The sequence below is a fragment of the Hirundo rustica genome, chromosome 4, assembly GCF_015227805.2.
Source record: "Hirundo rustica isolate bHirRus1 chromosome 4, bHirRus1.pri.v3, whole genome shotgun sequence".
In the NCBI taxonomy this organism is placed as follows: Eukaryota; Metazoa; Chordata; class Aves; order Passeriformes; family Hirundinidae; genus Hirundo; species Hirundo rustica.
In genome coordinates, this window is record NC_053453.1 from 64,802,407 (window position 1) to 64,823,835 (window position 21,429).

A 21,429-nucleotide genomic window follows, 5' to 3' on the forward strand; every position below is an offset into this window, starting at 1 on the left:
ATTGTATTCCTGGTATGAAGTTGCTCAACTAAAAGGTGTTTGATTCTACTACACGAAGAAGAGAAGGTGAAATTCCCACTGAAATACAACATGATGTGAACAGGGAAATAAAAATGTTAGAGGTGACAATTTTCCTGCCTTCAGAGCTGGTGGGATTTTGTATCTCATCTTTCTGAGCCCAGTGCAGAACACATTAATAGTCTTTAAGCTCTTCCCTCTACAGATTTTTTTTTTTTTTTTTTTTTTTAATGCCCTGTGAACACTGTCTGTACTAACAAAAGCTTCGATTCTTTCAGTTCAGCATCTGTTTCTGGTTGATGTTAAAGCTCTAACAAGTATCTGAGCCCCTGTCACCGGCATCCTGGGATGTTAGATGTATCACAAAGCCTTAGCTACTTCAGTGGGTTGTTATCCACAGGAGATTGTCTTTTTAAATAGAAAGTCCCAACTTTAATTCTTTTAACTACTTGTTTAATCTGAGCCTGTTGTACTGCTGTGAGGATTGTGATGCTGCTCTTGCACAGTAGTGATCCAAGTACAGCTTGTGCTTGGTCCACACAACTTTTTCCTGTTTGTCCAAACCTGGGGTTTGTCTTGAGCTTTCTGCTAGGAGGCCTTGAGCAAATGTGCTGAGCTTCTGTTTGTTCAGTGGTCACCTTGTTTGCATTCTGCTGCGATGGTGGAGCTCATGGCAGTGTCTATTTGGAGCCTGAGAACAGCCTTTCTACTCCAGGCTCAGAGCAGAAGTGACAGCAAGGATTCCCTTCAGCACCACAATGGAGTGGCCAGGACTGCCAGAACTCTGCAACTGCTGCATGGCTCCTGCTAATCTCTGCCCCTGGCTCAAGCTGGAAACAGCAGAGCTAACACAAGATATTAGGATTAGGTGCCAGCAAGGGAAAATATTTGCACAAGATCTTTGAGTTTTCTTGCCCTTCCAGTTCTATTTAAAGTAGCTAGTACACTTTTAAAGGTTGACCTGCTACAAAGACAACAAACACTGACTTTGAGCACACGCTGGAAGGAGTGTGCTGAATGTTCAGCACAGCTTGGCAGTAGGGCAGGCCTTCCCAAATGGTTCTGCACTGCCTTAGTTACAGCAAAAATAACCAGTGGCAAAGGCTTGTGTGTTCATCTCTTATGTCTGCTCTGGGGCAAAGTTAATCTGTAACTAATTCATTGCAGTTATGAGAAAATCCGGTGTGAAATCAGCATTCTGGCAGCATCTGGTTGGCTTTTTAATGGATAGGTACTTGTTCTGTGTGGAAATGGAATGGGAATGGTATCACATGAGTGAAATACAGTGATTCCTTGTTTATAACTAGATAATGAGTGTTTTCCCACAGTGTCCCCTGAAAAATGGCAGTCTGCTTTTTCTTGTCTGTTTTAGAATCTTGTGTAAACCTGATGAGGCAAACCCAGGTTTGCTTGCATCAACCAGGATATTTAGAAGTGTTTGACCTTAAGGAATTTATTTAATGTATTTATGGTGATAATTGGAAAAGATAAATATGGGTGACTTCTTCTTAGAATGTCAGCATGTTCACAAAGTATTTGGAGCATTTCTGAACAACTCTGAGGCAGAGCTATTCTGGTCTGCAAGGCAGCTCCATTGCCCTCAGTTATTTCTGTCAGGCTGCTGTAAGGTGTAAGAAACACTTTTCTCCTCTGCTTGTTTTTTTTTTTTTTTTTTGGCTGTTTTGAGGAAAACACCATGGCATTGTGCCTGTGTCACACAGCAAAGAATGCTTTCAACTTTAATTCTCATTAATCTGCAGAAATTGCTCTATCCACAGAAGTGATGAGGTATGAAAAAGTAGAAGATGCTTAAGCTGAAGAATTCAAGTCCTGCTTCACCAAAATAGCCCTCTCGTTATCCTCTTCTATGGGGTTGGGGGAACTGTGTCTGTGTTCCCAAACAGGTCACGCTTCAGTTCAAGACCAGCAGTGTTTGTGGGGAGCTGGTGAAAGCCCTTGCAGAGGGGTGGGAATTGCAAAGGCAGAAAAGCTTGGAGCTTAGAGAAGCCCTTGGGTACAACAGTGAAGAAGATTCTGGTAAAGGGAGCCTGTATTTCTGTCAGTGTACCAGTTATGTGGGTTTAGTAACAGGCTGTCTTCAGGACTGGCTATCCCACTTTTTTCGTATGTCAGAAAAGGAATAAAATGCCAGGATTGTGGGAAGAAAACTTTACTATTCTCAAGCTCACCTTCTATTTTTAACTCTGAAATTTCTGTGGTGGAAGCCCTTTTTGCCAAGTGGTTGAGCATGTCTGAATGTACAAACTAAGACTTGGTGTCTGTTTATCTTGGCAGTGGTGAGCTTCTCAGCACAGCAGTGTGATTTAGATCTCATTTACACAAGAAATTTGCTTTGTTAGTGCATTGCTAGATACTGGCTAGTGCAAGTAAAGTCTTTGCATGACACACAAAGAAATAACTTTCACAGGGTTTCTTCTGAGACATCCTCTTGTGGGAAATGTGTCAGTGTGTGTGAGATTTCTTTCTTCTGCTTGTTGCTTAGTCCCACATAAAAATCCAGCTTATTACCATACCTAGCCATTTCACAAAAATCTCCAGTAATTACTGTGATTAGAAATTAACTGCTGGTTTATTCTGTATATTCTTAGACCTGAAATTTGTGTCCTGCATTCTTTAAGAGGTGCTGAATTTGTTGAAGAAATCTCTAGCTGTGGCTGTTTTCTGTTGCTTTCAAGGGGTTAGATTTTCTTGGTAGCTGGTCAGAAACCTGCCAGTTTTCATCCTGTGGGCTCTGTTGCTGTTTGTTCTTTCCTTGCTGGTTGGTTTCTCAAACTGATTTGAACAGGGCGGCCGTAGAAAAAGGATGGTTATCTTGATCCTGGTTGTCACAAGTCAGAAAAATGTCACCTGTAAATATTTAATGAACCTTTGTGCAGCTGACCTGATCGAGAACTGAGTAACGATGTGGTTGCAGGAGTTGTGGCTTCTGTAACCCGGATCTGCACGGAGAAAGAGAACACCTTTCCTTTGCCAGGCTTTGTATTGTTGCTTGCTTTGTTCTTTGATATTTTAAGTAAGCGGTGTTTGTTTGGAGCTCAGCCTTAGCAGCCTCCTCTTTCTTAGCTGCTTTGGTTTTCTCTGTAGGTTTTTGATGTCTGTTTTCTGTGTGAGCTTTTCTGCTCCTTGCAGAAAGGGAACAGAATTCTCAGTAAACAAAAACTGAGCTCTCCTCTTCCCTGTATGTGCAGACAATAACTCTCCGCCCTCTTATGTTCTTGTAGATTTTTGGTCAATTTTTGCACTCTCTCCCTGTGTTGCAGAGTGAGTTCAAACCTGCTTCAAAAGAGTGGGGTGAGGAAAAGGTCTTAAACAAAAGAAGAAATCAAAAATGCTCTCAGAATTGCATGAGTTGGAACTTGAGAATACTATTATGCCTGCTCTAAGAGCGAAGTAATGAAGCATGGAGAAATAGCTTTGATTTTTCAGCAGGCTGTTAACTATTGAACCCCACCATTTAAATCCTCCAAGGAGTATAGGATAAAGTTAGGATAGCTGTGTCTGTATCATGTTCTTGTTGGTCTTAAGGTGCTTTCCCCAGTGCCTGATTTCTGGTGTAGTGTCAGTCTGTGGGCAGCAACATGTGACACATTAGGCTGCTGCCACATGTGTTGTATCCACACACTGAATAATTAATACTCTCTGGAAAGGATTAGTTTCTTCCACTTTTGTCTCTTCCTTCTTGGTGCCTTGCTATTCCAGATTTCCTTTCCCAAGAAGAACTGGTGCTGCAGCACAAACACATCAGTGTGCTCTCTATGCTGTTGGTTGCCAACGTGCAAAGCAAATTGGCCACATTTGCTTACAAAGTCTTGGGTAATTGTTTCAGAGATGCTGAAGCTCAAAACTTACACAGAGCTTTGTACACTAATTTTAATAAAGTGTCAGTAACTGGGCAGGATGCCCAGATACCAATCTTGTGTTTTATATATTTATATTATAGCCTCAGAAATGGATAGTTTTTGTGTATCAAAATCTTCCAGCATACTTATGAATTCTCAGCAGCTCTGTGTCACACAGCAGCAGCCTTGCCTCAGTACCAAAGATAAAGAGAGAGCTCCTGGAGAAGTGTAGATGGAAGAGGGACACAACTTTATGTGGTGCAGAAGAGTGGAAACCGCTGGGAAAAGCAGTGTGCTGTTTACCCAGGGTGCCTAATTTTTTACCCAAGGGGCCCTGACAGAAGGCCTGTGCAACTTCTTCCTTAAATAAATATTTCTGCCTGAGAAATGTGTTAGGGTGAGAAAGTTCAGCCCAGTACTCTGGGTCAAATACCGTCCTTGGGAGCCCCTTGTTGTCATCACGCTTAGCAAAGGAAGCTGCACTCACCCAGTCAGGACCACCTTCTTCTAAGGTGGCTTTCATTTTGTTAGTTTACAAGCCAAACATGGGTCTCCCTTTAGAATTCTCATATGGGCAAAACATTCATTGAGTGCCTCAGTCCCAAGAAATTATCTAGTCACAGCAGTGATTTTAGAAGGTGCTAATCTCAGCCAGCAGGGTGAGGGAGAGCCCTTTGTCAAAGGGATTATCACAAGGCCACAAAAGCTATGAAAGGAAGAATACATCCAATGAAAACACGGAGGCTCCTGGATGAGGAACTGACCTTTACAAATTTCACAATCTGCATCTCTGGACTGGCACAATGGAATTGCTTTGATAACAGTGCCTGGCAGTGCCAGGACACAAGAAGTTTGTACCTCTGGCTGGGCTTTCCACAGTGCCTGAAATTACCTATTCAGGCACTGGTAATTTGGCTTTAGATGACTTCTGTGCTGCTTAAGGCAAATATCAGACCGACTTCTTTCACAGTTACTAACTGTTTTGTTACACTTTTATGTTTTTTTTTCCTAATCAAACTCCAGCCGTTTGATAAATTTTAAAGGAACAAACCTGGTGAAATCGCCATTATTTTCCCTATTTTTGTTGCTGTTGTGCCTATTACGTGCTGGGAAATCCTTCTGGCTTTTAGTCTGGGTTCTCCTGAGCGAGGACTGGATGACTCGTTCTGTGCTGGCTCTGTGCGTGGATGGAAGCGGCTGCCACAAGAGGTGATGTCGCAAGCGAGGTCGAGGAGAGAAAACAGGCCAGGAGCTCCGGTTCTAGTTCCTGCACCGGGCAGCCTGGAAATGTCAATCAGTGCTGAGCTGACCCCACAGCGCCCGGCCCTGCCTGAGCTCAGCCACTGAGGAGCGCCCAGCTTTCTGAACCCTAAATACTTGCCAACTTTTCACTTTTAAAGAACAATGGAATGGCAGTGTTGCCCCGGCTTGGCAGGAACACAAGTCTTAAAATACCATAATTTCCCGTTTGCCGGCGATTATTTTTACTGCCGGTTGATGAGCGCTCTGGGACAGATCTGAGGCGGGCACCAGCGTCCTCGCTGCGGCTGCCCAGAGCTGTGACGTTCTGTTTTCCACGAGGTGCGTTCTGACCTGTCTTCACCGAGCGGCCCCGGCGGCCGCGCTGTCCCCGTCCCCGCCGTCCCGGGCGGGCGCCGGGGCCGCCGCGGGTCCCTCCCTGAGGGCGGCGCGGCGCGCGCCGGCCGCAGTCTTGTCGCTGCCCCATTGGCCGCCGCGCCCGCCGCTCCGCCGCGCCATTGGCCGCGCGCGCCACGCCCACATTCCGCGGCCGCCGCCGCTCGGGGCCCGCTCGCCCATTGGCCCGCGCCCGGCGCTGCTCGCCCCCGATTGGCGGGCGGGGCGGCGGGGGCGTGGCGGGGGCGCGGCGCGCGGCTGGCGGGGGTGACCCGCCCGGCCGACGCCCGCGCGCTGCCGCCGGCTGGGGGAGCGCGCCGGGGCGGGGGCGAGCGCGCGGCTCCGCGGCCCGGGGCAGGGTCAGGCGGCGGGGCGGCGGACGGACCGACAGACAGACCGACGGACCGACGGGGGGTGCCTGCGGCCGCCATGGAGGTGTGCGAGAGCGGCGGGGAGCAGCCGCCGCTGCTGCACTGGGACCGCAAGCTGAGCGAGCTGTGCGAGCCCGCGGACCCCGACACGCTGCTGAGCCGCACGGTGAGGAGCGGCGGGGGCGGACGGCGGCTCCCGGCGGCGCCGGGAGGCCGGGGGTGGGATGGCTGAGACGCCGCCGTGGGCGGCCGCGTTCGGGGGCCGCGGCGGGGTTCCTCGGGATCCCCCGGGGGTGTCCCGGCGGGCCCCGGGGTCGGCACCGGGCGGGTTCGGCCAACAGGTGCTCCCCGTGCTGCTCCCCCGAGGGCCGAGGTGTCCTCGGGCAGGCCTTGGGGTCCCCTGTGCGCCGCGGGGTCTCAGCTCCCTTCCTTCCGAGCCTGGCGGCGGCTCCCGATAACCGAGGTCCCGCCGCCCCCGCTCCGTCCGTCGCCGCTTCCCCCGCCCGGCCGGGGCTCCCTCTGCGTCCGCTCCGTTGCCGCTTCTCCCGGGCGACCGCGCAGGAGTCGCCCGGCCGTGTGTCCTTCTTCAAGACGAGACCGTCCCGGCTCCGTCCCGCTCCCCAAGCGCAGGAAGGAAGTGACACAAGTTTCGATGTTTTTGTTGTTTATTTTTTTGGCTGGAATCCCCATATTTTGGCTTGCGCAAAACGCGTAGTTAGGACAGTTCCGAGGAAACGTGTCTTTGTTATCCCTGCTCTGTTGGCTCGCTGTTAGTCAGGAGGGTTCTCGCAAGCACAGCGAATACACCTCTGTAAACCCCTGTAGGTGTAAATCCCGAGTGGAGGCGTGCCGGAGCACCTTGGGACAGCGGCATGGAAGACTCTTCCAGTCTGCTGCTGGTTCGAGGCAGGGAGCAGCCACGCTCCGTGTGGTTGTCGAGCACGTGCTTGGATGGAGACCCCGAGGAACATGGTGGTGGCAATGGGATGTGGCAGCGCCCGAGGGATGGTGCTTGGCGGGGGCTCCGCGTTGCTTCCTTGCACCGGTGATGTGCAAATACAGCCCCAGAGTGAGGCACCCAGCTCTTCACAGGAGCAGCAGCGATCCCACAGCCGCTGCCTCTGTGCTGATCTTGGCGTTAGTCTTGTAAGGCAAACAAGGAAAATCTTATTTGTTGTGTGTGGTATGTGGTAGACTCACTGATCCGGGATCGTGTCCGTCACAAGCTCCAAGCCTCGTTCCAGCAGGAAGCGAGCCTCCTGCACGCGTGACGGTCTTGAAATGGTGTTTGGCTTCTTTGTCTTTGAAAGCCTTGGGCTTGCTTGTGTGATGTGTATCTTCTGGCAGATCCAGGGAAAAGCGATCATGTTATGGTGGCTTGGGTTTTTAAAAGAGCCACCAGGAGCGCTTAATAATGGAAAGCTCTTCCTTCAAACAGCTGTTGTCTTGTGGTTTTTTTCCTTTATCAACAAGAATGTTGTGAATGAAATGAGAGGCTCTTTGGAGGGTGTTCTGCTTCAGATTTTATAGTTGTGCTGATGTACTTCCTCTTGCTCTGTTTGGATCCTTGTGATGAGAATGGAGTTGCCACTCTTAACTTTTGTTTTCTTACACAGTGTTCGCATATCTTCTTTAATTAGTGCCTTGAAGGAGATCTTACACTTGGGCTAGAACTTGTGGCTGCAATGAGATGGATATGTGTCTTTTCTGCCCTGTTTCAAGGAGCCTGAGAATTAACTGTGTCTTGATAACGAAAACATCCTGTTTACCTTGTGGACGGAAATAGGATGCTTTTCCCTTTTCAGTTTTCAAGTTTTATTGAGGATTTTCAGCTTCAAATGCTACGATGATGAGCATATTGCAAGGGGTAGTGTATTGCTAGATCTGCAAAATCTTGGGCTGTGATGACCTTTGTTGGGAGTAATGCTGACATTGATTTGTTTGTGTTTGCTGTCTTGCTGATTGGGTCTTTTTAGGAGTTTAAGATTTCTTCAGAGACCCTCTTGAAGCCAAAGAAAAAGTGCAAAATCAATTTCTCCTTTTGGTTGTTCTTGGAATTCTTCTGAAAGAAGTTTCAGAACAAAAGAGCCAAATGAAATGTTATAAAGTAGATGTAGTGAGGTATTGCAATCTTCAAAGAATAAAAGACTATTTATGAAATTAACATTCTTTAGAGTGAAAAAACCCCACACTTCTGCTTGTTGAACTTTCTCTTTTGTGGATGTGCCCTGCCATGTGGAGGAAAACACCGTGCTTGATACGATGAAACGCAAGCTCTCTATTTACCTCTGGCCGGAACTTCATAGAATCATTTGAAAAACCCAAAACAAACAAACAAGCTCTCTGGATGAAACATCTGTTCTTCTCCTGGGCTGTGCTTTCCATCTGGGAGGACTGGTTTGACCCAGTTTCTCTGCTGTTTGCAAACCTACTGCAGGGTCTTCCTGGAAATACTGGAATGATGAGGAGACCCTTCCCGTGCTCCCTCTGCAGGGGTACCTATGCCCTGTGCTGTCTGTCACCCTCACAGCTAAGGAACACGTGTCCTGCAGCATCTTCTGGTCTTCACATGCCCCTGAGGTGTCCCTTAGCTGGATGTGCAGGTCTGCATCCAAGGAAACCTGGGCTTGGGAAAGGTCTCTGGGACAGTCATGCAGCCCTGGGAGCACGAGCTGGACTGGCAGGGAGAGGAGGGAGAAGATGATGGTTGAGCAGAGAGCTCACAAGCAGGAAGAAGGATCATTGTCATTCCACAGTCAGACCTGTGTGTACAGACTGGTGAGGGTGAGAATTCCGTCCCAACTGCTTTTTGTGCATTTTGAGTTAAAATTTAACCTTTCTATGACCAAAAAGGCTATTCCTGGCTCTTGTTGATTTGACGCTAGCAGACAAGCGTGAAAGTATGCATACGCTTAAAAACTTGACCTCTATTTTAAACTGTTCCAGCCTGCCTTAATTACCAGGACTGAAATCCAACCTCCTGGGGATTTACATTTCTCTTTAACAGCTGATGATTTCACCAGTGCCTGAAGCTGTGTGAGGAGCCATTCCCTCACTCCACTGGTGCTGTCAGTGATATCATCAGCTGTACCTGGAGAAAGTTGGGGCCTCGAGGAGCTCAGCTCTGCTATTGGCAGGCAGCAATCCTGGGGGTGTCTCGTTAAAGTCCTCACAGTGCTCACCTGCGTGCCAAGTAGCTCTATAGCAGTTATTTTTCCAGAGTGGTTCAGTTTCCCCATGGAAGCAAAGGCTGAAAGGTTTCCCAGAGGCGTGTTCATGGTATGTGTCATGTGTCTGCGTTATATAATCTTGATATGTGCTGTAGCTTGTTGTGACTGTGTTGGTAGTGCTGTGTGCTGGCACTGTGCAAGGCAGCGTTATTATTATTGTTATTAGTGTTATTAGTTTGTGTTTTTTCCTGTTGATGAAACAAAAGGGAAACACACCACCTGCCACTGCCCAGGGGGAGCAGGAGCGTGGCCAGGTGGCAAAACCTCCAGCTTCTTGCTGCTGCAGTTACTTCCCATAACACACAGGTGGGCTTGAAGTGGGAGAGCTCTGCTGTTGGCCGTGGGGCTCCACTGGAGTTGATCTGTGGTTGGACATGGCCCAGCTGGGACCACATCTTCTGTGACAACTGCCAGATCTCATGCAGATGGATAAGTCTGACAAACACACCGTGAAATGCCAACTACCTGTCCCATTACTGGATGGGGGCTGGAAGACAGGTGGTCCTTAGGAGCCTTTGACATTTAAAACCTCCTTATATAATACTGAGGAGGCAGTTTTATTTCCTTCTACTCCATTTTCATGGTTATTCTAACACATGAGCTGCTGTTTCCAGGTGGTAGCAAAATGCAGCCAAATGCAGGCACGGATGTTATGTTGGCATTGGCACATGTAGAACTCTAGCTGCCCTAAAGGTACAGGGGGACAGGAGCTGGCTTAGATATTTAGGACTAAATTCCTAGATGTCATATCCTGGATGAGTGGTTAACTGGAAGGTAGCTTGAAATGCCAAGTAGCCCAAATGGTTTATTTGTTAAAGAGCTGACTATTGAACTTGGAACTCCTAAAAGAATTGGAACTAGTGAAATGTCGCATTGCTGTTGTCTGAGCGGTGTTTGAGCCCTGTCATCCTGTTTCCAAGTTGCTGGCGATGCTGTGGGCAGCTCGGTCCTGGGACAGGGGTGTAGTATAGGTTGGCAGGTGAGGAGGAGGCTTCCCAGACCACAGCTACAAAGTTTGTGTGTCCCTGTGAAAGCAAAACCAAAGGTGAAGGTTAATGGTCAGGGTTGTGATAGTCATCTAAGATGAGCTTGGGAAACTCTGAGCTAGCCTTCTGTCCTCGCCTTTACAAATCTCTGAACCTCAGCGGTGCTTGCCTGGTGATTCATTTCCTCTGCCACAAAAACGATGGCTGCTGTTACTTTGTGAATCTAATGACTTCGGCAGGAAAGCCGCTTCTGGATCAGCTGCCAGGGAGTGCCTGAGCTTTTGGAGTATGGCAGTCGTTATTTTAATGGATGACAGTGCTTGATTTTTACATTCTGTGTGTATTTAATTGAAAGCTGTGGTTACTGCAGCGGGTGTGGATGTGGAGCTGGCTGTATCTTATTGTGTGGTGGCTGCATGTAGCTCTCTGGTGTCAGTATAGTTGGATCCAATTTTTGTTTCATTTTGGTAGGGGGAGAGCTGCTTCATTTGCACATGGGGTTTGGTCTGTTGCCCACAAACCATAAAGCTGAAATCCCTCATTCTTTCTTCTCTGTACACCTGCAGCTGACTTTACGTAAAATATTTGTACAGTCGGTACTTGCAAAGATTCTTCCAAAATTACAGTAAAGGGGGGAAATGAGAAAGTGAGATTTTTAAATAGTTGTATACAGAGCTCCTACAAAGAAATAGTGTTAAATTGTGTCAGTGACTTTCCATATCAATAAAAAAGTCAACATCATAACTGCTGAACAGCAAAATTAGTTGTACATGGTGCCGTGCACTGAAAACCATTTCTCCTTTGTTTTCTTCCCAAATTTAAATAAGAAAACTATTCTAGTTTGCCAAGAGACATGTCACATACTTGTAATGGTCTAACTGATCTACAGTTCCTCTAAAAGCTGAGATAAACACAAGCAGGAGATCTTGAAACTTTACCCTGCTGTTTTCTGACAGTTAAAATTAGAAAAATGGGGGTATTGAGTTGCTGGCTGTAACTGTATAGTAAAGTGTCTGATCTGCAGTGAAGACAGGAGCTGGAAAAAATGTTAGTCTGTCCTGGGACTGACTTTGAAGCACGGTAGATAAAAATGAGCCAGCATTTAATGTACAAACCCACTATTTATTCTTTTTCCTAGTGGACGTGACTGATGTGCGCTGTCCTCTGTAAATGTTTCCTTTGGAAAGCCAGTCCTTACGCATGGAGCAGGTTGTGCACGATAGCAGGGGTAAAGGAATTCCACTTACGGTGTTACCAGACACGGCTTTCCTGTGTCTGGAGTTGTTCAGCTTATCTACAGCAGGGCTGGTGGGAACTTGTGCTCTTTGCAGGACTTTGTTTGCAATGTGAAGAGTCCCTTCTTAGCTAGGGCTAAGTGAGTTTCCCGTATCCTGGGATGGGGACCAGTTATTTTATTAAAGCAGTCTCACCTTTTTAGGATTATCTGTGTCTGTAGAGGAGGCCAGTGTGTGCTATGCCTTGCTGGCTACTCCTCCCTCCAAGGAGCTGGGAGCTCTGTGTCACTGTGGGTTCATTTTCCCTTGGTCCCTCAGCTCACAAGGTCCCTCTGAGATACTTAGGTTGCTTTGGAGGCATGATCCTTTGAAAGTAGCCCCCTGTCTCTGACCAGGCAGATTTTCTTATGTTGGTTATCAGGGCTTGCTGTCCTTACTCCTGTCTGCACACCTTCCTCCCCGCATTCCCAAAAGCTGTTTTCCAGTCACTTCATAATACTTGGTTTAAACATCCATCATCTGTATCCTCTGTCTCAGGCTGCTTCTCTTGATTTTGGAGAAGGATCATTTTCTGGGTGAGATGTTACGAATTACTGATAGGTGAAATTGCTATCAGACCTGGCTTGGTGGCATTTGTCACAGGCTGAATTGGCTGCTGACCCTGAGCCTACAAGGTCTTCCCTTTAACTCCTCAGATTCCCTAGAGCATCTTGCCTTTTTCCAAGAGAAATGGGGTCCTGATGGCCCCTGGTTTTCAGGAGGGCACATTCTTTTGTGCTGTTGCTCCCTATTCATCTCTCTCTCTGAATGATGGAGATACCTTCTGGCTGTGTTTTTTTTGTGGGTGACAAGACCTGCCAGTGCAGTTCTGCACCTGGATGTAACCACAGGCTGTTGTGGCAGCTGCCTGGGAGCTCATCCAGTTTTAAAATGACTTTTTGCCAGAAATTAGCTTCCAGGGATATCCTTTCCCTGACACAGCTTGCCCTGTAGCAGCCCAGGTACTGATGCTGACAAGAAAGGGCAGGTTGGAATATTTGGCTGGGGAAGGGGTAGTGGATCTGCATTCTGAGCTAAAGGAATGTGCAGGGGGAATAGTCAGAGTAGATTTATGAGTTGTGCTCGGATGCAAGCCTGATGTGCATGTGTGTTTTATTGGATACCAGTAGACAATTATGTGGATGTCACTGGAAAGAACAGGGCTTGCCTGGAAGAGGTTCAAGGAAAAAGGGTTGTTTGAGAATGATATGGGTATGTAGCAGAAAAATAGACAACAGACCTGCTGTTCAAGGCAGCACTGATGCTGGGTTGGTATATGGCCCCACCACCCCTCCACGATGTCAAATACTGGTGAAAAGTGGCGGCTGCCTTGTGTGCTAAACTATTTTTCTTTCATAAAAGTGAAAGGAATGGCATAGAAAGAATAAGCTTGGCTTAGGACCACAGTTTTGCTGGCAAACATGTTGCCCTTTCACCTCAGTGAAGTAAGTAATAGGCAGTAGAGAAGACAGGTGAAAAATGGCAGGGTTTAACAAGGCATAGCTGAGGTGCACATTCAGTCTGAGATGCTGAGCTTTTCAGAGAGAGACTTTTTCCTCATTCTCTCTGTCTGTGAGCTATCAGACACAGATCGCAACTGCAGAAAAAAAAGTCACTGCATTGAGTTGAGTGCTAAATGTGTGAAGGACAGATACACATACTCTACCAAAAAACGAGCATTCCCTCTCCTGAGGATGAGTAGAGAAGCAGAGAGGGCAATGTGAGAAAACAAAGTGTGGTTAAATGGGATAGACCTTAATTGCTAGAGCTGTCCCCATAGGTGCCATCCATCCAAATGTGGAGCTGAATACTGCCAGTGACCTCTCTGTGCCTTCTCTGTGTCTTGGAAACTACTACCTTCTATTTTTTTTTGCCATCTGCTGCTAACTGGCTTTCAATCTTCTGTATATGATCTGGCTCTGCTGTGGTGACAGGCAAAAATTTAATGGAAAAACGTGACACCCACTTCATCTCTCTCCTCTCTGCCAAAGAAAAACATTCCTCTGCAGCTGTGCTGGGGCTGGCTTTGTCCTTTCATGCAATCTGTCAGTCATATGGGGTGAGAAATAGAGACCAGGCTGCTCTAATGACCTCTTAGGGAGCTTCAGGCCTCCTTCCTTGCCAGATTGGATGTGTCCTGGGGCAGCGATGCAGGGCAGAAGTTGGTGGAGGCTCCTCTTCTGTAGTGTAGGGGCAAAAAGCAATATTCCTGATGGGCTTTGGTAGCTCACCTGGAGCTGGGCTCTGCACTCCTGCAGCTCTGCTGGGATGAACCCACGCTGTTTGGTGACCCTGCAGCACTCATCTCCCAGCTCTTGCTACAGCTGAAGTTGCCTGCAGAGGTAAGGAGTGTGCTTTTTTGGCTGAGATGGGCTGATCTCCAGTAGACAGGAAGACAGTCAATTACCCTTGATCTGCAACAAAGACATTGAGTGCTGCCCCTGATTTTGGATGTGAGCAGAGTCCTCAGCTCTGGCAAAATTTTTTGAAGCACATGGTAGCTTGTGAAGCAAGGGAAGCATCTTTCAGTTGCTCTGCTTAGGAGTCCCTGGTTTAATTTCTCTTCTTCAAAGTTTGGATGCTGTGATGTGAAGGTCTACAGACAGGAGTGGAAAAAGTCAGGCTCTTTAGACCACGGCATGGCGGGAGGATGAGAGGAAATGGACATCAGCAGAAGTGAGAGAGGTTCAGACTGGTAAGGAAAAAGGATTTCACAGTGAGGATACCTGAGCACTGGAAAAAAAGTTGCCCAGGAAGAGACTGTACCATCTCCTTCCTTGGAAGTTTTTAACACCTGACTGGCTAAAGCCCTGGGTAAACTGGTCTTAGCTTAGTGTTGGCCCTGTTTGGGCAGAGGACTGGGCTAGAGACCTGAGGCCCCTTCCAGCTGGAGCTGTGCTGTGGTTCCTTTCACAGCGGTCTGGAGTCAAGGCACTGACCTGCTCAGATTGAGATAGGGCACTGCTGGGCAGCAGACTGGTTTGTTTCAAGGTTGTTTGTCTATGCTACCTCATACCTGTGTCATTTCCTTTTTATGGACAACCCTGAGACTGTGGGTGTGGGAAGAGACCACATTAGCTCATGTGCGTAGCATGGCAGAGGTTTTATAGACCTAAAACGTGAAAACCACCTAAACCATCCCCCCACCCCGCCAAACTCCAGTCCTTGAATACCAAGCAGATCTCTGTTCCTCATCCCTGCAGCAAATTCTGTGCACAGGAGAATGCTTATCCCAAGGCTGCTTTTTTCCCCAGTCTTCTGTAGGCTCTTTTGTTGGCTTCAGTAATCCACCTGCAATGTTTTGATTTCGTGGGGGTTATCTGAAGACATGTGAGTTCTCGTTTATGGAGCCTCTGGTACCCACAGGAGAGATTTGTGTATGTGTAGAACCAAAACTCAGGAGCAGCAGAGAACTGATCTCTCCTGGATTTTCTCACCACTGCCGAAGCAGCGATGGCAGGGTTTGCTCAGAAAGCCTGTGGTATTACAGACACAGTGATGCCTTCAAGACTAAGAACTTAGAATCTAAGTCTGCACTATTTCTTGCAGCCAGACACCTGGCTTTGTGGGATCTGTGCTGGCTAGCAAAGGATGAAAACCGAGGGAAAATATGATGTCTGAACTCTCCACTTTCATAACTCCTAATATGAGGCAGCGGCTGACTTTCTGGAAAACATCTGTCTTTCTCATCATGGGTGTAACTGGCCTCGTCATCAGCACTGATGGTATGTCTTGTTTGAGCTCCTCGGTGCTGCAGCTCCCTTCTCCTCCTCTGTGCCTCCCCCCTGCACAGCTGGGTGTGTGACTCAGGCCTGGGAGCAGTGTGGGGTTTCAGGCAGGCTGGTAAGATGTATTTTTTAGAAAAAGGGCGTAAAGCAGAAGAGTTCTTTTTAGAAAAAGAAAAGAAGAGCAAACTGTCACTTCCTACATACGGCTGTAGTGCCTCGTGTACTCGCTGGTGGAATGCTGCAGGGACTGAGGGCTCTCTGGGGATGTCCATTATGGTTGGCTGGGAGCCATCTGCCCTTCCTCTCGCTGGGAAGCATTTCCCCCTTGCCTCTCCAGACGGATGCCTGCGTGTCTGGCTGACCCCTTCCCTCACAGCACTCCAGAAGGGGCTGAGCCCGAGGCTCAGGGAGAGGGCAAGAGCTGGCAGCTGCAGGAGGGCTCCAGATGTGCGTGGGTGCTGCTCCCTCGGGGTCCGCAGCCGGCTCTCTCCGCCGGCCGCTGGAAGGCACCGCTCAGGCGTGACTCCCTGCAGGAACAGGCATGGCAGGAATGAGTTTTGGCACTCTTTTTAAGGCAGGAGCTTTCTGGATGCAAAATTTGTCTCCTCCTCGAGCCTTAGTGCTTTTACAGTTCTTTTTCAGTTCGGTTCATTTGCTCCTCGTGGCTTTCAGTGGATGCTGTCGCTTGCCAAAAAGACTAAAAGATTAAAAAGTAGTATTTTGTACTTGCCCGGGGTGACTTGTGACTTCTCACTTGGCTGTCCTAATTCAGAGAAAAATTTCAGCTGAATTTTCATCAGAAAAGTGCTTTGGGGAGTCTGCTCTGTGACTTGGGAATGCTTCCCTGTTGCCGTTGCCTGGTTGTTGGGTTGTTAGAAATGTGTTAGAAAAACCACAGGGAAAAGATGAACTTAATTTATGTTGCTGTTATTTTCTCAACTACAAACACTACAAGATCTGCAGGATCAAAATGAACACAGAAAGTGTCACTGACTTTCAAAATTGTGCAGTTAAAATCTTGATTACATTTCTAAAAAGTTTAAAGGCATTTCATATCCAGAACATCTTTTTTCAGTTTTAATGAAAAAGAATCTTGCTTGGGACAGTGTGCTGGCAGGATTGGTCGGGGATGGAAGAAAACCCTTCTTGGTTTAAGATGTGGCTTCAGTGCTCAAGAGGGACATTACATGGTGTGGTGGCTGGGATGGAGACACTGGAGGTAGGAGGAAATTGTTTCGAATTCACAGGTATTTGAGGGGAGGAAAGGAAGCTTGGAATTGTAAGCGAGAAATGAGAGTCTGCAGAAATTTGCACTGCTGAAGAGGCTTTTGTAGCAGTTACTGAGTGCAGAAAGCTGTAAAGTCTGGGTGTGAAGGAGCCAGGGTTGTGCCTGGGAATGGCCAATTAACGGTGCTGCTGCCACTTGGATGATGAAAGTGTTGAAAAGTATGATTTGGGGAGATTCTTAAAAACCTGGGTCTTGCAGGTGTCAGTATGTCACAGTTTGGTTGAGGACTTTTCAGTTCTTGCCACCTGGATATCTGAAAGAGAGGCTAATTTGGGAGAATTCCAAGAACAGCAGCAAAAGTAAAGGGTTGAAGTAGCAGGTTTGTGAGAAATGATTACAAACATTAAATGTGTGTTGCTTTGAAGGTGGACAGGTGTTTGGAGGAGTTTGAGGAAGTGGTGTGACCAGAAGAGTTTATGTTAAGCTCACATTGCTATTCTTGAGGCATCTTTCTCAGTTTCATGGGATGACTTTAATGTCATTTTCAGTAATAGTACCAGAATAGAATGTCTGTGAAAACTTTGATTTCAGCTGTGGTTCTCGTAACACACAAATAATGAAGATTTTCTATAGTCGCAGCAATTTCCCTTCAGAGCTTTGTGCTTAGATTAAAATTATCACAAAGGGGATTATGAATCTTAAGCTATCATTATGCTGTGCCTTTTTTAAACTGCTAATGTCCTCTGGTAGTTCCTTTTCTCTTTTTGTCCAATCTAATGCTTACAGGTTAGAGGAGGGTAAAAAAGAATCAGTGTGAAGTAGAGGGAAGCTGGTGATGATCAGCAAAGAATATCCAAGGGGAAAACAGTGTTGGCAAGTGTAAGGGTAGAACGGGGACTTTTCTAAATGGTGTCATATGAAAATTAGCCACTGTCAGTAATCAGGTTACAAAACATCTTGGAACCAGTAAATCTAGATAACTGGAAATCCAGATAGGCTGGAGGGTCCCAGAGGGGACGTTTGGCTTGTTGACATTGATTTTTGTAGGGTCATGACATCATGAGGAAATATCTGAAAATATTCAATTAATAGAGTAAAGGGGAGGAAATGAGAACTATGCACTGGAGATCCTGGTACCAAAGATATGTGAAAATACTTGGAATCTTTTAGGATTCCAGAGTGCAATAATACAGATAGGATTTAACCCTGGTAGGTAGAATTTAATGGAAAGCAGATATAGTCAGACAAACCTGGTTTTGTTCTTTGAGATGCAAAAAAAAAGGTAGTAAATGGAGACATTTTGCAAACAATTGGCTATTTATTTAATTGTTTTGGTTGAAAGATTGTGCCACAAAGTGTATGGAATTAAAGGACTGACTCAAAGTCGTTGCAAAGTGAGAATTGGTGTCAGAGGACAGATTTATTGGGTTCTGCAAAAAGGTACCAGACTGGAGGCTTCTCAAGGTATTCATCCATGGTCTGGAATCAAAGTCATGTGACTAGGAACAAAAAAATGTGTCTACCTATGGGACAGGTGAATACGTATTGGAAATCAAGACTTGGAAAGTGTAACAAAAAAAGCGCTAAAATATAGTTAAGAAAAATGCTTATTCCTCAGTCTTTGAGGCACACCCATGGTTCTCTTCTGGCAGTTATATTTCAACAAATTATCAGATCCTATATAAGGGTACCTCATGAAAAGAGTGGATTAGGACGGGGAAGATTAGGAAGGTTTCATAGTCCTTTCTAGCTTGAAATGCTGTAAAACTTTATTGCTGGGCCTGTTGACTGGATACTTCAAGGCATAACATAGATCACATGCATCACAGCATTTGGTCATTTTCCTGAACTGTTGATTTCAGTGTTTAAATAAGTGCTTTAATTGCTTCAAGCTGTCTTTGAGCTGCTTGTGTTTATCATGACACCTCTTGGCACATAAAAAGGAGGAAAATGTACAAGGCATATGGAGAAGGGTAAGATTGCTGCTAGAAAAAAGGCATTAATCCCAAAATACAAGGTATTTTATGTATATTCCCTCTTGAAGCTGATGTAGCCTTGTATTCTCTGAGCCTCTGTCTGGGATAGACTGGGTGAAACACAAGTGACTGGTGTCAGTGTGACAAGGGTCTTCAACCCTGACAAGTGAGGGGCAGAGGAAAGGTGAGTTAGGGTGAGGTATGAGGAAAAAGGGAATGTGTGAGAAGGTGGGATAAATATACAGGTTAAAAAGGAAAGCTTGCAGCTTTGATTTTAAAGGTATAATTAGTGGAAGGTGGCGGCTGATGTGGTTCCAGTTGTACTAATGGTACCAACTTTTACCCCAGGGTTTAACAGTGGAAGATTGTTCTTGTCCCTCTGCTTCTGTGCATCACACTACAGCTCTGTATTTTTCTACACCATCACCTGGAGGAAGCTTAAAATCCTTTGCCTGTGGCAGATCTTGCCTCATTCATACCTGTCCAAAACTTCTGCAGCATTTTAACAAGCCTGGAGTTCTCTCTGTGATCCAGGGTCAGTCTCCTTGTAGTTTACAGGGGAATGGTCTTTAATTCTGACACGCATATTGAAACAGAAGGAGGAGAGTGCCTGGGACACTTGGGAAGGGCAAGTAATTTTTCTCCCTTGGCATCTTTGTATTTAGGTAGCTGGCCAGCAGGAGATGCTGCCTTAAACTGCTTCCATGGTATGGTATAACCTTCTGTAGTGGTAATGCTGTGTTGGTTTTTCTCTGGAACATGCTAGAAGCAAAAATATTTTATTTGAGTGTAGTGTGGACAGTAGATGTGGTTTGAAAGCATCCAAAAGCTGTACTGGAAACATGGCAATGACCAGGAGAGCGCCCATCTTCTCTAAAGCAGTGCTCCTTCTTTTGGCATGAATTCCCAGTGTTCCTGTGATGTGGTGGTGTGTGGGGGGGAATGCTGTTCCACTCCTGAAGTGGCCCCTTCCTGACGTGCTCAGCACAGAGTGCCTCCTGGAGAGTGTCTGGCAAGGAATGAAGCTCCTCAGCTTGATGATCCTGTCAGGCTGGTCAGGCTCCACCAGGAGAGGCTGAAGCTACGTGCTGCTGGGAGTCACCTCTGGAGCCTGTCTGGGGATGGAATAAATGAGCAGTGCTGCTCCTTCAGCACCAGTTAATTGGTGGAGCAAATTCTCCTGTGACTGCCTTTGTCATTCTGCTGCGCAAAGGTAACCTGTGGCAGTGGAGCCACAGGACAAGACATGCCTGACTTTTCAGAGTACTGCCAGAAGGCTTTTGAGGGGTCTCTCTTGACTTACATGCCCTCTCTTAATTGAGCCCTCCGAAGGCACTTTCCAGCAGGTGTCCCAAAAATCTTAATTCCCACATCTGCTTAGCTCTCCAGGAGGTCTGGTGTTAGAGCCAGGCAGGCTGCATTCCATCAGTTTAGTCAAGCAACAGGGAAAAATGGGAATCAAAATTCTGTGGAGATGACAGGAAGTGAGTGAGCAAATGCCTGAGAAAACCTGGACCAAGTAGGGGTGTGAAGAAACGTGGAGGCAGATGGGGTGAGGAAATGTAATGAGTTGTGTGCAGCCCAGGCTGTGACTTCAGTGGTGCACTACAATCCAACGAGAGATGGCTGTGCTGGTGCTGGGAAACAGCTCTTTGACCAGCTCAGTCGCTGAGATGCTGCGCTGTGCGTGAGCTTTGACGCAGTGCTGTGACAATCTGAAGTGTGTCTGTGGGATGCTGTGCTTCAGAGCTCTTGCATTAGGCAGAGATATTTGACACATCTCAGACTGGAGCTGTACCCATACAGGAGCTGATCTTCCCTCTGGACTTGGGAGGGGAGAGGGGCCTGGTGTGGAAGTAGCCCTGAGGTCACACGTGGCCTGGTGCTGTCTCATAGCGGGAGATGGCTGTCATGGTTTTTTCTTTTCTCTAAACAGATTGTCAGGGATTTCTCTGAAGTACAAGGGCACAATTAATGTAAACAGCACATTCAGGGTCCTCACTGGTTATCTCCAACACAGAGACACTTAAACCCTCTTTGTTAGCTTAGCCAGGGACCAAGCAAAGACCTGGTTTCTTCAGCATCCTGTATTCTCCCCGATTTGGTTTGAGGAGCGGTGCCCACGGTTGCATCGCTCCTTTGGGCTTCTTCTTGGAATCTCCCTGCAAACACGTCTGTTTCCAATTACTGGCAGCGCTTCAGGGATCTGAGCCAAGCCAGACAGGGATGTTCCCCACTTAGGGAGTGAGCAGGGAACCTTAGGACCTTATGGTTCATGGAACTGCAGGCAGTATATTCACATGCTCACAATCACTCTTAACTTCTCAGGGTCTCCTTTTTAGCAAATAGTCTTCGTGTCCTGGTAGAGTTCCTTTAAAAACCCAATAAGAAAATAAGGTTGGGAGGAAGGAGAGGGTTTTTCCATCCCTCTCTGACAGGGAGGATAAAAAAAAAGGTTATAAAATGTCATTTTTTAAATAGTTTTATGTGAAGAACAGTTCTACCTCATTTAGGTCTTCTCCACTAGAGCCTAGTGCAGAGTTTCTCACATTGTTGTACAGGCTCATATGAAAGGGCACAGGTGTAACCACTATGGGGAGTGAAAAATGTTTCCATTATTTTATTGGAAAAAGGTATAGCCAGAGGATCTCTTGAGGGGATCCAGGGAAGGAGCGGAGCAGAAGAGCTGAGAAATGTGTGCTCTTTAAGCCAGCTCCTGCCCTAGAAACCATACAGTGTAGGAGGGTGTCACTTCTGCTCCTTGCCTTCCTAGTAGGTGCTGGTAGTCTTGTGGAGCTCTCATTGTTAAATTTTTGTGTCTCTAACCCAGACCTGTCGTCTCCTGCTGAGTACGTTTTAAGGAGAACCTCTTCCTTTTCCAAATTAGGCTTTGGAGAGCTCTTCAGGGGGTTCAGACTAAGGGACAGGGCATGGACTGGACGACAGTCAGTTTGACAGAATTTGGGAGGAAAAAAATAGCAAGGAGCTCTCCTAGCTTACAACTTCAATAAAGACTAGTTGGACTGACCAGGAAGAGATTTAAGAAAGCAGAAATTGTCTGTAATCTTACATAAAGCAAGAATTATCACTAAAGGAGGCTGTGTTCCTCTTATTCCATATTTC

General features: G+C 46.9%; 1 protein-coding gene across 3 annotated transcripts in view; it reads left to right on the forward strand.

Moving 5' to 3' along the window:
* The first annotated feature begins 5,917 nt into the window (after nucleotides 1–5,917).
* Nucleotides 5,918–21,429, forward strand: part of CREB3L2 (cAMP responsive element binding protein 3 like 2) — a 74,919-nt gene continuing 59,407 nt past the window's right edge. For 2 of the 3 annotated variants that reach the window (XM_040061819.2, XM_040061820.2), the window contains exon 1: nucleotides 5,918–6,050. In XM_040061819.2, the coding sequence (XP_039917753.1) occupies nucleotides 5,943–6,050 (108 nt within the window). In that variant the 5' untranslated portion in view covers nucleotides 5,918–5,942. Of the gene's footprint in view, nucleotides 6,051–9,028; nucleotides 9,164–21,429 lie in introns of those variants that run through there. The other variant, XM_040061821.2, reaches the window with a different exon arrangement.